Raw genomic sequence first — 14,750 nt, forward strand, 5'->3', positions numbered from 1 at the left:
GAAGAACATAGAATACCACATATTCCAATATCGCCTTTTTGTATTTTAGGGCATTCGCCATATTTTTCTTGGGTAAAAACCATTGAAACTTCAATAAAAATAAATAGGAAGAACAATAACAATTTGAAATTCATTTTTGAAATGTAATCTAAACCATCACATTTCTTGCTGTCTTTATATACAATGAGAAGAATGTTTAAATTTGAAAAATTAGAACAACAAATGTAATTGCGTCGTATTTTCTATGTTTTAGATCAGATAAAGAAATTGTTTAAAGTGAACAAATACAGTTTTTTTATGTAGATTTTTAATAAAACATTTTAAAAATAAAATATTACATATCCATGCAAATCTATTTCACATTATATGATGATATAATTAACAAAAAAAGATTAAAAAGATATAATTGATATAATAAACATTTTGTTAATTTTACATAGGGTTTACACAATTTGTTCCTCCACATCCATTACGGCAACATTTCTTATTTCCAGCACATTGTTGATCTGAACCACATTGAAAAGCACACGTTCCAATTTCGCCTCTAGCTGGTTTTCGACATACTCCAGGTTTTCCTTGGGTAAAAACCATTGAAACGTTTATGAACATAAACAGGAAGAACAATAACAACTTGAAATTCATTTTGAATCTGAACTCAACCTAAAACTAAACATCTTTTTTACTCTCTTTATATACTCTAAGATGAACGTCAAACGTGAAGAATTAACACATAAAGAGTAATTGCTTCACAAGAAAAACCACAAAAGGTTTTTTTTCCTGTGTTTTTAACTTTTTAAGAAGAAGTGTTACATAAGCGAAATTATGTGAATCTATTTCCTATTATGTGATTATAATAAAATTAGCCTTTAATTTGTCTATTTTCTGGACTATCTTTTCTATGCGAAAAAAGATTTTATCGCGGATTAAACTTAGTAGTCACAATAATAAATAATTTTAAGGATTTAGATTTTCTAGTCATATGGTCATAGATTTAGATTCGTATTCCAAGCTGGATAGCGTTGAATTCATAAATGTGGTAGAGATTAATATACTTTTAATAGATATATTTAAAGATATAAGGCAAATTATTTTTCCAATTTTGTACAACATTTTGTATTTAGTGTACTAGCAACAAAATATTGCCAGTAGAAGACTGTTTATTGCCGACAGAAAACTAGATACTGTTTGCAGAAGACTGTTTACTGCTATCACAAGACTAAATACTTCTATTAAAGACAAAACATTGTTGATCTCCATTTGAACAGCATCTGGCTGTGGATTAGATACTGCTGACAGACGACTAAACATTATTACCAGAAGACTAGATATTATTTAGAATAGATAGTATGATATTGTAGAAGACTATATATTGCTGGTAGAAAACTAGATACTGTTTGCAGAAGACTGTTTAGGACTAGATATTGTTTCTAGAAGACTATTCCACCTGTCAGAAGATTGGATAGTGCTTACAGAAGTCTTGTTATCGCTGGTTGATATCAGTATGTACAGTGTGTTAATTAATTATCGTACCCGACGTCATCATTGCAAGTATGCAACCAACATCGCGATTTGCGTATTGCAAAACCAGTACTGTGATATTGGTTGCATACTTGCAATGATGACGTCGGGTACGATAATTAATTAACACATTGTAGTCTATATTGATATTTGAAGACCAAATACTGCTGACAGAAGACTAAATTTTATTGTCATAACAATATATATTGTTTGAAACATATTGTAAAGCAATAATAGCTTAAAAATTCATGTAGTGTTTTAGTAGATAATAAAAGAATTAATTTTTGCTGTAAAATATGTATTTCAACAAAATTTTACAGAAAGAATTCCGCATTTACAATGTAACCAATTAATACATTTCCTCAATGAAAATAAATGAATCATAATACTTTTTTAAAAAAGTGAGATACAAAAACAAGAACATAAAAAAAGTCGCACTGAATCTTAATCAATTTAAGATGTTGGAGGTTCCTTGTTATAAACCTCCATAACTTTTTCCATAATTTCCCAATGTTTATCTTTTTGCAAATCCTTAACGAAAACTGAATACCATTGTTCATCATCAATATCTTCTATTAAAGGTAAACGTACACCATAACATTGCAAAGCCAAAGAAATACATGCAATCGCAACATGTTGAGGGCCATAATCTAAAATGGCCGGGTCGTGATGGAAATCTTGAAGGAAAGCTGCGGAAGTTTTTGCGATTGGGACAGCATTCCATTGCTCTTTACCTATCCACCCTTCCATTGATTTCAAATAATGTAACATGTATTTATGGGGATGGGTTATTGAAACTTCAAACTTTAAAATTCTCATTATTAAGAGTTCAGCTTGAACTATTGCATCTCGCATATTCCAGTATTCATCTCCAATTTCCAGGGGGCCATTTCCACGGTGTAAGGTGTTGTGGGTTACATTGATTATATCTCTGATTTTTAAAGGATCATCTTTAACTTTTCCAGCCAGGTAAAGTGTTGAAGCAGCTATTAACTATTAAATACAAAAATAGGTGTTATAAATGAATCATAGAATTAGATTAGGTAAGAATAATTGGTAATATATTAAATGAATTCTTACACAACAAAAATGATTAAACCAAAAATTTAATTAATCAAATCATATACCTATCAAATATTTAATAACATTTATTTGAAATCAATACCAAAATTGTAATCACTTCCTTGTTCTTTCTTAATTGAGTGATCAAAGGTTATTTGATAAGGCAAAATTACAAGAACTACAATAATCATCAATTAATTTAATTGCACTTTTTTGCTTAACTTTGTTGATAAATATTTAAAAATTAGGTCAACTTATTTTGTATAACACATTGAGTAGAGATAAATAATTTTAATAAAAGGTTACTTACAAACGGGTCATAATTGCTTTGGTCAACCTCCTTAAAAAACCGGTGCATTAAAATAGCAGCTGTGGCAAGAGTAAGTGGCTGCCCCTGGAGTTTCATCCCACATTCGAAAATAAATCTTGCCGGGGTAAAACCACCAGCAAAATCCAACTTTCTATAATCAAGCGGTTGGACTTTTCTAGTCTTCTCTCGTTGAAGCTCCATAACGTCGATAACGTCCTTCATTGTTAATATTTGATTTAGCTAAATTAGATGAAAATGATTAAACATCTTTTCTTGATTTGTTAAAGGTTCCCCATACCTGTATCACAAGATATTTCTGTTGATAATAAAGTATTTATTTTGTAAGTAGGATTTTTGGTAAAATTGACGAAAAAGTAAATTTGGGAAAGTTGTTTCGTGTAAATATGGATGCAACGTCGATTATTCAATAGAGTTTGAGTGAAAATAAACCGTTCAAATTCTTGTCGGAGAAGAAGTGGAGTTGTGCTTCTCGTGTTGTGTATTGAAGTAAAACGTGTTTTTTTTCATTGGTCGGTGAATGTACGCATGCGCACTAATCATTTCCGAATATTAATTTAACAAATTTATTTTTAATTATTAAAAAAATTAATGAATTTCCAACAAAAAATAACTTAAATATTGAATAACCCAAAAATAATTAATAAATTAATTTGGGAAATCAAATAAATTAATTCAAAATAATCACCCCTTCCACTTAAACTCTTTTTTGACATTCACTTCCCGTTTTGACATTCAACTGTCACCTAACTGTCACCTTTACCTAGAATGTTCTAGGTTATCACCTATTTTTCGAGGATTATTTAAAAAAAACTGTAAAAAATATAATTATAAGTAAACAACTTTTATAAGTACATGTTTTTTCACTTATTTGTAGAACCAATGGAAACGCTGAATATCGAGCAAGACGTACAAGAAGAAGGACAGTTCGTTGTTGACGATGTAAGTAAAATTATAAAAGATGCCATCGAAACGGTTATTGGGGGTAACGCGTATCAGCAAACCAAAGTAAATAATTGGACCACGGCTGTAGTTGAAGCATGCACATCAGCATTAACTAAACTAATGAAACCTTACAAATACATTGTCACTTGCACTATAATGCAGAAAAATGGGGCTGGATTGCATACGGCGAGTTCTTGTTATTGGGACAACAACACAGACGGAAGCTGCACTGTACGTTGGGAGAATAAAACCATGTTTTGCATCGTATCTGTGTACGGTTTAGCTATCTAAATGTTATGTCGCTATTATTATTATTAATAGGCAAAAGTATTTTTTTTTAATTTCCACATTCTAAGTCTCTATCTTAATTTAATTTACAAAAGTTTTTTTTTTTTTTGATATTTAAGTATTAAAATTACATGTTTCTTTATCTCATTTAATCAAAATGTGACCGAAGTAATACTTAAAGTAAAAAAGATGTTGGATGATTTATGTGTTATATTTCCAAGTTGTAAGTATTGATAATTGATTTTTTTTTATTAAAAAGTGATATGCTAATAGGGTTTTTGGGTTGTATTATTTATTAATTTACAAATTTATATCAGTTTATTACCTCAACCCAATATCCTTTAGCAAACTTATCCTTTTATAGTTTAAAATATATCCATTGTAAGTTTAATTTTATTATTAGAGTTGTGACTCAATATAACCAACTATTTCAATTTAGTGTTTTTAATTTGTTCTTGGAGTGAGTGAAGTTTGTTTCTTCTACTTATAGAGCAAGTGATGCAGTTTAAGTAACTTGGCTTAAACATAGCTAATCATCAGAACTTAATAAAGGATCTCCAGAGCCAGATTAATAAAGGGACTGCAATCTCAGGAAGCTTATAAGACATTCTATAGAAGAATAGTACTATTATACCAGCATAACAAAAAGTATTATGAAAACAATAGCTATGAAATTGCTGAGAGTTACAGCTGACAAAACACTTCAAAATCATGTAAGAAAGAATTGAAGACATGGTGAGAGTCCTATGCTCTCACCATTGCTTGGGGTTGCTATAAACACATAAAAAGAATGGACATGAATAGGATAGCCCACATCATACTGGAATGAAAACCACAAGTAAAACGTCGACAAGGAAGACCACCAAAGAGATGGGGTAGTTAGAACATCTTTCTTCTTATAGGCAGTATGAAGATCCCATTAAAACTAAAAGAATACATGTAACTCAAAATTCATACCTACTAAATCTCCTGATGATATGTTATTATATTATGTATTGTTGAAAATTTCCCAGTTTCCTTCCCAACATCTTGGAAAAAAGGGAAATATCAACGTTCTTAAATCTGTGTAAAAAAGAAAGATGTGTATTAAAACGATAAATTTATTAGTTAAATAAAATTGTGGACATCATTAAATAAGGGTTTCAACACTAAGGACTTTATCTTTAAAGATCTGTTTCATGGCCAAGTTACTACAAGTTGAGAAATTTATTGGAAATATTAGCTCCATCTAAATCTTCTCTTGGTCCAACTCCTTCATCAATTTAGCTGTTAACATCTTTTTTACCTTAAGCAACACCTATCTACTTGCTAACACATACTTTCTATCCCCCACTATAAATATGGCATATTTTTTTAAATATCATTATTTGTTACATTGTATATAATTTAACATTTATGTTCAAATAGGTTGATTAATAACATAAAATTTTGCACTAACATATAAAATATCCTGCGCAGCCGCCAATTTGTCCTCGACGTCGGCGTCGATATTATTTCGGGACGCAGGACTGGGCGTCCTGCCACGTCGCCAACAGAAACATTTATTATAGTCCGAACCGATGTAGTAGCAAGAAGTAGTAGTCGCGTGCGTGTGTGTGTTTACGTTTTAATTTTTAAAAATTTCGAAAAAAAAAAAATAAAATACAACGATTAAATAAACTATATAACAATGGATGGACCTACGACCGCCGAAGCTCCGAGAGCTTCTCACCCCCGAAGAGCTTACCAGACGGTAACCGACGATATCACCCCGAAGAAATCCATGCTCGTGGTCGTTATCGTTGTGGGATGCTTTGCCGTTTTATGGCCGAAAGTTTTTTATCCGATGTTGGTAGGAAATGCTAATCAAGCCATTAAACCTAATGCAAGAGATAAAGCAGAAGGTATGTTTTAATTTCTTTTTGAATATTAAGGTAGAGTTGAATGGGAGGGGATATTTTGAGCAGTTTGCAACTTTATAAATACATATACGGGTTGGCAAAGAGTTAAATATATGTTCTCAAAATCCACACATAAAGAATTTTATCACCCAGGGATCGTAAAATAAATAATCCTTATCTACACTATTAACTCAACTCAAGTTAGTACCTCTATAAGTTATTTTATTTTTATTCCTTTAGACGTTTTAAACCTTTCCATTTTCCTGTATTAATTTACGTTTAGGTTGCTGTTACGTCTTCTCCGAAACAGACGTAAATACTATAGAACTGATGTCGGAGTTATGCAGCAGCATAATCGATCAATCGAAAGGTCCACTGTCCGGCAAAGAAATCGTGAATCGGTGTCGAAAAGAGGTTTTGGAGACCTGCGGCATCGACATCTCCGGGGTCCTGCAGGAACAAATCCGTTTCGGCAGGACCATCAAGCAGATTTTAAACGAACTCCGCTCATTAAACGGTTCTTTATGTCTCAAGTATCATTTTGGAGTGTCCCCTTGGCGACTTGGTGTTGGCCATAAAGTTAACACCAATTACACAGATAGTAAGCGAAAAAAACTGTTTGGCAAAAAAAAATGTTAATTTTAATTCTACTAACTAAAAAATGTTTTAAAAAAATTGTGAATAACAAAAATAACACAAAATTAAAGATGTTATACGTAAAAATGATTAAGAAATATATTTTTATTAATTGTATTTTCTTGTAGATATAAAACAAGAACGACCACCGAATATGCGACCGGAAATAATTCACCCAGCTTTTAGAGAACGGGGTAGTGCAATTCCAAAGCCGCAGGGAAGCGCACAAATGCAGAGGAAACATATCAGGACCGTGGAAGGAAGGGTGAGTGTGACCGTTTGCAGTCAGTTGTCTAATAATCCCGACATCCTTTTCCTCGTCATTCCTTTTTGTGTGTTACGTAACGCGTCGACTAGAAAGAAAAACTTTTCCGACCCGTCACTCAAGAACATCAGAGACTTTCGAGAACGCAAACTAAAAAAAAAGGGTGCAACTACAAACGTTCAAACAATATGTATAAAAGGAAGTAAAGAGGTCCTTATGTAAATTTATGACGAAATGTCAGCCTTTGATCTTTAATAACTTTAATTAAAATAAGGTCAAATTTATTTTTAATAACACACATAATATATTTCATTTAAAATAAGAACAAAGCGAACTCATATAAAGTTCTGTATTACATTTCTGAATCATCAAAGCAAGCGAACCCCACAACAACTTAATTACAAAGTAATCCAACATCTAAAGAACTTGAATATGAAGTAACCTAATTTCAAAGCAAGCCAATCCAACCCAAAAACAAGTTAACCGTTAAGAAACTCAGCTACAAAGGAAGTATATGAAAAAGACAGCTCAACCGTAAAGCAATTCAATTACAAAGTAGTTTGTTGCCAAAACAAGTCAACGAAGCATCTCTCTCATAAAGTAACTCATCCTAATTCCAAAGCAAGTCAATCGTAAAATAACTCGACTACAAAGCAAGTAAACTTCCAAAATGTATCCCAACCTCAAAGATATAAAAACAATTAAATGAAAAAATCAGCAAGCAACAGCACAGTAACCCATCGTCAAAGCAAACGAATTCCAACCCCAACCAACTAAATTACATAGTAACCCAACTAGCAATACGATTACAAAATAATCATCTCCTTCGTTCGTGATCCCAGCTGTTTTGTCATTTTTGTAGAAATGACTTTTAGAGACTTTTTGTAAAAAGAGAAGGTAGAATCTCCTTGCTATACTGATTCCAAAATCGTTTCAATACTTCAAAGTTTTTGCCAAAGCAAACGAATCCAACCCCAAAGCAACTAAACTACATAGTAACCTCACTAGCAATACGAAATTGATTCCAAAATTGTTTCAATACTTGAAAGTTTTTATTAAAAATATTCTAATTTTATGTAGTGAAATCTTAACGATTATTGATCAAAGAAACAGGATTTTAAAGTTAGACCTTCGAATCGGGAGTAAACTGCAATAACATTAGCGAGTCACCCTAAATAGGTCAGCGTGCGTTATATGCCCGCTAAATATTTGCTTTGGATGTTCGCACGTTTAAATTTCGATAACTTTGCTTGAATCTATCTATTTTAACGCGTAACAGTCGCACCGATGAACTTGGCAAAGGTAGAGATTTACTCTGTTAGATCCGTTAAGGTCGGATGAAAATAAGATTTTGTGCCAAAAAATCTCTCTATGTGTGAGTCAAACATTTTTTTATAAGTTAAAATGTTTTAAATAATATAACACAGTATTCAACAATTTATTATTAAATAAATCAATGGGGATTTAATTTACCATAGACACAATACGCAATTATTTATCTATTGGGAAATCATCTATTGTACATGTATCTATTGTTCCATTTTGATTAACCGTATGTGGGTTAAATGAAACATCGCTGTTTGATAATTTAATTTCTCTAATTTGAGAGCAATTCGAATTATTTTTGGACTAAAAACGATTAATTTACGCCTAAATCTCAACCGAAATTATAGAACAAACCAGCTTCAACAAATTTCGCGTTCACAAAAATAGTCTTTAGCTGAATGTAATTCTATTTTCAGTTGTCGCCGTCTGGTAAACTAAATATTTAATTAGATGCCAAAAGTTCATGTTTTCAACATAATAATTTTAACCATAATGAAGTAATCAATCCGTTTTAAAGCATCTTCTTATTAATTTTAATTTATTAAAACGTCTTTAAACTTTATTATTATTATAAGTATTCTATTTTCCTTTCATAAACAGTTTTTTTTTTAACTTTTATATACAAATCTTTAGATCAAACATTTTACAATCTTTACTACTTGAAAAAGATTTAAAGCGATCTTGCGTAAATCCTAAATTCTAAAATCCTGAATGAACCTATTTTTAACCGAAAGTTTAGATTGGAAATATTTCCCCCAAATCGAAAATCGTTCAAGTAGAAAATATGTATTTTTAGAAAATTTAATAACATCTTAATAGTGAAGATATTATTAACCCGTTATATCATTTTAGGAGAAAACATCGTTGTTAAATTTTTTTTTCAAAACCATCTTTTTTAGCCGGGTCCTGTACCAGGCATGCGCCCCACAATGGGTGGTCCAGGACATGTTGTTCCACCGTCTCAGAAAGGTGGAAGCACAATGGGAGTTTTGATGCCAATTTATACCATTGGTATTGTTATTTTCTTCACTTACACGTTAATGAAGGTAAATAATTTGAAATTAATTAGAATTATTTTGAATATTTTTAATTTTTAGTTGATATTTAAACGTGAAAATACTGGTGTTCGTGGAAATCTTTATCCACCAGTCGATCCTGATCCCAGATTTAGAAGAGAAGTTTTTGAGAATGAACGATGCAAATTTAAACCAAGATTATCGCGGGATCCAACCGGAAGGATTGGTAAGTTTAGGATTTATTTCTTAATTGGGGGTTATTAAAATAAGTACTCTTTTGATTCACGTTAAAACACTTTGATATAAAGAAACATACAATATAGCTATTATACTCTTTTCTTTTTGGTGCTTATTAAGGATGGAAAGAACGTGACGCAAGTAAGTTGCATTTGAACCCAACTAACTCTCTTTCTTTCTATCTGTTATTACTTTTGATTACATCCTTTTCTATTTTATTTGATTACTTCAAAAGGAAATTTTTTAACTCATTTACACAGTATCATTAAAACTACATGTGGTTTTTTCTTCTTTTACTTATTTTTGTTTTTAACATTTTTGAAGAAGTTTAAGAACTGATTAATTGTGAAATAAGTTCTTAATCTTCGACAAAATAAAATCACTGGTAGTGTTTAGCAGGAGGGATGCCCGCAACGCTCCACATATTAATTAACAATTTTTCGTTTCTTTCTGCCTATTCCATCCACACCTAAGCTGAATGTAATGGTGGATGTCGGCGGCCGATAACAGATTTGGACCAGCTAAGGAATCGCCTTCAGGAAACGGAAAGAGCGATGGAACGCGTCGTCCATCAAATGTCCCGCGTCCCTTTGGTCCTCCAGGTGTGACCAGGTTTTCATCCCTCCTGCACAGCACTGCAAACCCTCAAAAAAAAAACAAGCTTAGCTTCTGCATGTTTTTTTTCTCTTTCCTCCCAAACCATTTTTATTCCACGAAAATAGTTTTTTTATTACAACTAGTTTCCTTTTTTTATTGATTTTTTTGATTTTACAACGACTATAAAAAGTCTAATAGCTATTTTGTTAGAATTCCCTTAAATTAAATGTAAAGGGTTGGAAAATGCGATTTGATGGTTTTTTATTTTTGATTTTTTTTGATTGTGAGGCGCGTTATATGCATTTTTAGTAGAGTCTACTTCTTTTGTGTGTAGTTGTAAATGCGATGTCAGCACTGCTCGACGAGGTAAACGAGGAGATTGAAGCACGAAGAAAAGCAAACGAGGTTAAAAATCAGGTAACAAGATGTTACCAATACATAAATAAAGAGTTTATCGTTGTTGTGCTCAAAGAAGATACACATTTTAAATTGGTCACTCAATTAAAAACGATTTAAATTTGTTAAAAAAATTAAAAATAAAATGCGTATCTTCCCCGTAAAATATTAACCAAGAAATTACACCTACAAATAAAAAAAGATTTATATAATTTTTCCAATACCAATTTATAAAAATCTAACTATTAATTAACATTATTTTTGTTTGGCTTGTAACTTATTTTTGAATTCTTAGCATCTTTGCCTATCTTTCCTAAAACTCACTTTTCTTTGAGCCTTCGTAACTCCCAAAAAATGTTTTTTTCTTTAAAACCGTTCCATTATCAGGCGAAAACCGATCGGAACGTTGCTAACGGTAACCTGATGAATGGAACCGTGCACAAGGACCAAGAACAGGCGTCCGTAAAAGTCCTTGGCATGGAAACGACGGCAAGCTGCGAAGGAGGCGAGAAATGGACCAAACCCGGCGAACCGGTTATGTCACACCCGGTTCCAAAAATTGAAGTAGCGCCCCCTCAAGTAAGGGCGAAGAATCGCCACGAAAACGCTCTGTGCATGAACTGTCGTCGCCCATTTGTTCTCAGTTTATCAATTTTATTCTTCGTTCGTATCATCTAACCATAAATTAAAGAGATCCTATGGACGATTTTCTTTTATATCATTATAAAGGATCTTTGAAGAAATAATAATATAAAAAAAAAATTCAAAGATTCTCCTTAATGTCTCTTTTTCTTCCATAATCTTAATTGTTAATTTTCTTTTTAGTTCTTCACCTAGAGAACGGCCTGTATATATCTTGCTGTAGAACCATTATAAGCTTAGCATTTTTAAGTTATTTAATGACCTCTTTTAAATCAATCTTTTTTAGGAAATTTATCTCCAAGGAGCTTTACCTGCTCAATCACAAATTTTAGTCACCGATTACGCAACAGTTACACAATCAACAACAAGTGATACAACTTCAGATCCAGCTGTTGTACTTGCAGGAAAAATGACTCTTTCTGTTATCAGTATGGATAATGTACAAGATCAAGGTAAAATTAACTAAAATACTATGCAATAACAAAATTGCAAAATTTCAATTTTACTCTTTGAATTCTTAAGTACTACTATAGTGTGTGTTGATAATCCCCACAAGCTGCTCTCTATTCTTCATTGTTCTGCACATTAAGAATAATTTTTCTTTTTCATTTATGCAGATATTGAAACTAACAATGGTGAGTTACCAGAATCAACTGGAGAAGAAGCCGTCGAAGATGCTGAAGAATCCAAATATACAACGGCGAGCAGTGCTACAGTAGCTGAACACGAAGTTTCAGACGTAAGTGTTTTGACTAACTAATAATGCTTTAACTTTATAATGTTAAAAAAATCGTAATGTTTTTAGGAACAAGGAACCGACGATGAAGATGCTAACGATGAAGTAGAAAGGATACACGATTTAGATTTAGATGTAAATCACATATCAACTTTTGATGAACCCGAAGAAATTGGCCAAAATGACGAGAACCAAATCGATGATGTTATTGAAAATAATTTCGTCGTTGTTGAAGAAAACAATGTAAGTAAAGATGAGGTCGAAGTTGAAGTGGAAGAAGAAGAATTAGATGACGAAGAGGAGGTTGAAGAAGAAATTGAAGAAGAGGAAATTGCAGATGAAGAAATTGAAGAAGAGGAAGTTGAAGAAGAAGAAGTTGAAGAAGTAGATGAAGAAGAAGGTGGCAAAGAGAAATTTGAAGAAAAATTAGAAAAAGAAAAAAATGTTGTTGAAGAAGGTAGTGAAGTTGTTGAAGATATTTCTTTGCAAAAAAACATAGAAAGTGAAATCACCGATAAAGACAAAAGTGGCCAACAAAAAGAACAATCTTCGTAATAGTGTTCTGAATAGTTTACCCATAGAGTAAATTAATTTTAGAACATAACGACTCCAGTTTATACCGTGTGATATTAAAATTTGAACGTGTGCTATTTACCCGAGAATTAATTTTATCTTAGGTGAAGAGTGGTCGTAATCTGTTGTTATATTTTACCATATGTGATCATATCCTCTAGTCAGTACCTACCAATTTTATTAGAAAACAATAAATATAACCACCGTTGATTCCGCAGGGTTTTATTATACGACTTTTTTGAGTATAGTGACCTTGTAGCTGTTTTAAAACTAAAATATACGATGAATGTTTAATATTCTGGTGGTTTTTATCGCGTAAGTTACTTGACGTGGACGACCTCGTCGGCTTTTAATGCTTACCATTTCTGACTAATTTCCTTTTAGGCACGTTCTACTTGTGTGAATACGTGTCTTTTTTGTTGATACGGTCGTTTTTATTATAAATTAATTGCTGTAATTGAAATTTTATATCGATATATTACACAACATTTCTATTTCAACTAAAATACTCAACATTTATATATACAATTTTTACGATATCAAATACTGATAATTCGTGTTAACAAAACGGTTTTTTTACAACACCCATAACTTGCACAACAAATAATTAAGTTCTATTTTCGATTAATTTCATTTACACAGGACACGTTAATCCAACAAATAAAAAAATATTATGAATTACTTTTTAAACGATTGTTTTTTGCTGAAAAGTAATCATGAGGATTACTTAGATCGATGGACTTTAATTACAACAATTAAATAAAAGAATCCCAACAGCGAAACTAGGTCGCGATAAAAAAGATCAAATTGATTTACGGAACGAACGGATTTAATAATTTACTTTTAACACCGTGTTACCCCATTTCTTATTCGAAACACAAGGAAATCGCAGCTTGTCTAAAAATAATGCAAAATCGATTTTCGTTAATTCTATTATTATTACATAACTCGTATATTTAAAAACATCTTTATAGGTTCGCGAATTTATTTATCGTCTTTTGTGCGGTTTTATTGATGACGATTTAACTCGTCTAAAAACTGAATAAATAAACTGTTAAAACCATTTTGACTCGAGATGTCTTTATAACGTCCGGTAGGGAGACGCTTTACACCAAAATTGATTAGGTCGACGTCATAAATGCGTTTCCGAACGAACGGTAATTGAATTTGATCAAGGTTCGCCAACTCAATCGGTTAGAGTGCTCGATAAACGGGGATGTTGGTACAAATTCAAAACTATATTAAAAATAACCATTTAAAATCTTTATAAATATTATAAACACTACATTTCTGGTCCATCAAAGTACATGCAATTGATAAGAAAACAAGCGCCAAGCATAACCGCTTTTAAATTAACATCCAAACTTAAAGGAAACGTTACACCAAAAGTATCAACGTTGGAGAAAACATCACTAAGAAATCCAGACAAATCCTTTGTAATTTCTCCAACTTCATAGTTGCCGTCGCCCGAAAATATTTTGAACACAACAGTGTGTCCACAACAATTTGTCGTCGAAAATGGGCCTTCAATACGCAGAACTATATCTTTGTAATTATCCACTACTATAAATGATGGATACCCACATTTCCATCGTTGATAAATGTGCGCCACAAAGTTTGTTAAAATCACGTTAACTTCCATATGTTGCAAACAACAAGGAAAACAACAGCTTTGACATTTTAATGGTCTGTAAAGGTGAATAACTTCCTTACCAGAAATGTCGCTGATTATCATAGTGTAAGGTCTTCGCTTTCCGCAACAATGTCGAGCGCAAAAACTGCTATTTTCGACAGCGCAGAAAAGTTTTACACCAGCACCGTCCCTAACACTATATTGATTTCGATCATCATCACCGTACGCGATTTCAATCATATCCATTTTTTGATTAATAATGAATTTATCGGTTTTCGCTAAAGCTTGTAAATTTAATTCAGTCATAATTAAATTTATATTGGAAAATGACATCAATTCAATGTCATCTCGAAAATTAGTACATAATTATATCAATTATTAATAAAATGACCTAGTTTTTAATAAATAAGTGCTTTTTGAAATATTTTTGAGATATAAATTAATTAAGCTTTTTAATTATTTATAAACTTTAAAAATTCCTGAAAATTTTTTTTTCTCTTGCCCCTATTTATACCTTACAATGTTGGGTTTTGGATCCATCTTTTATACATCTTCCTATCTCTGGCTATAGTCCGTACTTCGGCGAGTCTCTTCCCTCCTCTTTCAACCATCTTCTCCACGCTTTCTCTTTCCTTCTGGCCTCATGTTGAAGATTTTTGTTAGGAATGATGA

The 14,750-nt window shown here is 31.9% G+C and overlaps 3 protein-coding genes and 1 pseudogene across 11 annotated transcripts; 2 read left to right on the forward strand and 2 right to left on the reverse strand.

Moving 5' to 3' along the window:
- Nucleotides 1-1,799: 1,799 nt before the first annotated feature.
- Nucleotides 1,800-3,648, reverse strand: LOC111429141 (cyclin Q). Of its 2 annotated transcripts, none has more exons than XM_071197337.1 (3): nt 3,597-3,648; nt 2,891-3,188; nt 1,800-2,511 (listed from the first exon to the last, which is right to left on the reverse strand). In XM_071197337.1, exons 2-3 carry the CDS (start codon nt 3,110-3,112, stop codon nt 1,972-1,974), a joined length of 762 nt encoding a protein of 253 aa, XP_071053438.1. In that variant the 5' UTR covers nt 3,113-3,188; nt 3,597-3,648; the 3' UTR covers nt 1,800-1,971. The 2 variants fall into 2 exon arrangements, with proteins under 2 accessions (XP_071053438.1, XP_022920736.1); XM_023064968.2 differs by lacking the exon at nt 3,597-3,648 and adding an exon at nt 3,189-3,414 and having other exon boundaries at nt 2,891-3,130.
- Nucleotides 3,635-4,418, forward strand: LOC111429144 (dynein light chain Tctex-type-like). Its single transcript, XM_023064970.2, has 2 exons — nt 3,635-3,723; nt 3,786-4,418. The coding sequence occupies exon 2, from the start codon at nt 3,791-3,793 to the stop codon at nt 4,142-4,144; it is 354 nt and encodes a 117-aa protein (XP_022920738.1). The 5' UTR covers nt 3,635-3,723; nt 3,786-3,790; the 3' UTR covers nt 4,145-4,418.
- Nucleotides 4,419-5,673: 1,255 nt separating this feature from the next.
- Nucleotides 5,674-12,655, forward strand: LOC111429139 (RIC3 acetylcholine receptor chaperone). Of its 8 annotated transcripts, none has more exons than XM_023064959.2 (11): nt 5,674-6,024; nt 6,305-6,622; nt 6,786-6,922; nt 9,148-9,294; nt 9,346-9,490; nt 9,622-9,642; nt 9,976-10,103; nt 10,882-11,073; nt 11,423-11,588; nt 11,754-11,875; nt 11,942-12,655. In XM_023064959.2, exons 1-11 carry the CDS (start codon nt 5,811-5,813, stop codon nt 12,425-12,427), a joined length of 2,076 nt encoding a protein of 691 aa, XP_022920727.2. In that variant the 5' UTR covers nt 5,674-5,810; the 3' UTR covers nt 12,428-12,655. The 8 variants fall into 8 exon arrangements, with proteins under 8 accessions (XP_022920727.2, XP_022920734.1, XP_022920735.1 ...); XM_023064961.2 differs by lacking the exon at nt 9,976-10,103 and adding an exon at nt 10,433-10,515 and having other exon boundaries at nt 5,676-6,024; XM_023064966.2 differs by lacking the exon at nt 6,305-6,622.
- A 1,072-nt stretch (nt 12,656-13,727) lies between these two features.
- On the reverse strand, nt 13,728-14,180 carry LOC139430903 (phospholipid scramblase 2 pseudogene; annotated as a pseudogene).
- Between the last annotated feature and the right edge of the window lie 570 nt (nt 14,181-14,750).

Source organism: Onthophagus taurus, chromosome 7, assembly GCF_036711975.1.
Source record: "Onthophagus taurus isolate NC chromosome 7, IU_Otau_3.0, whole genome shotgun sequence".
Lineage (NCBI taxonomy): Eukaryota > Metazoa > Arthropoda > Insecta > Coleoptera > Scarabaeidae > Onthophagus > Onthophagus taurus.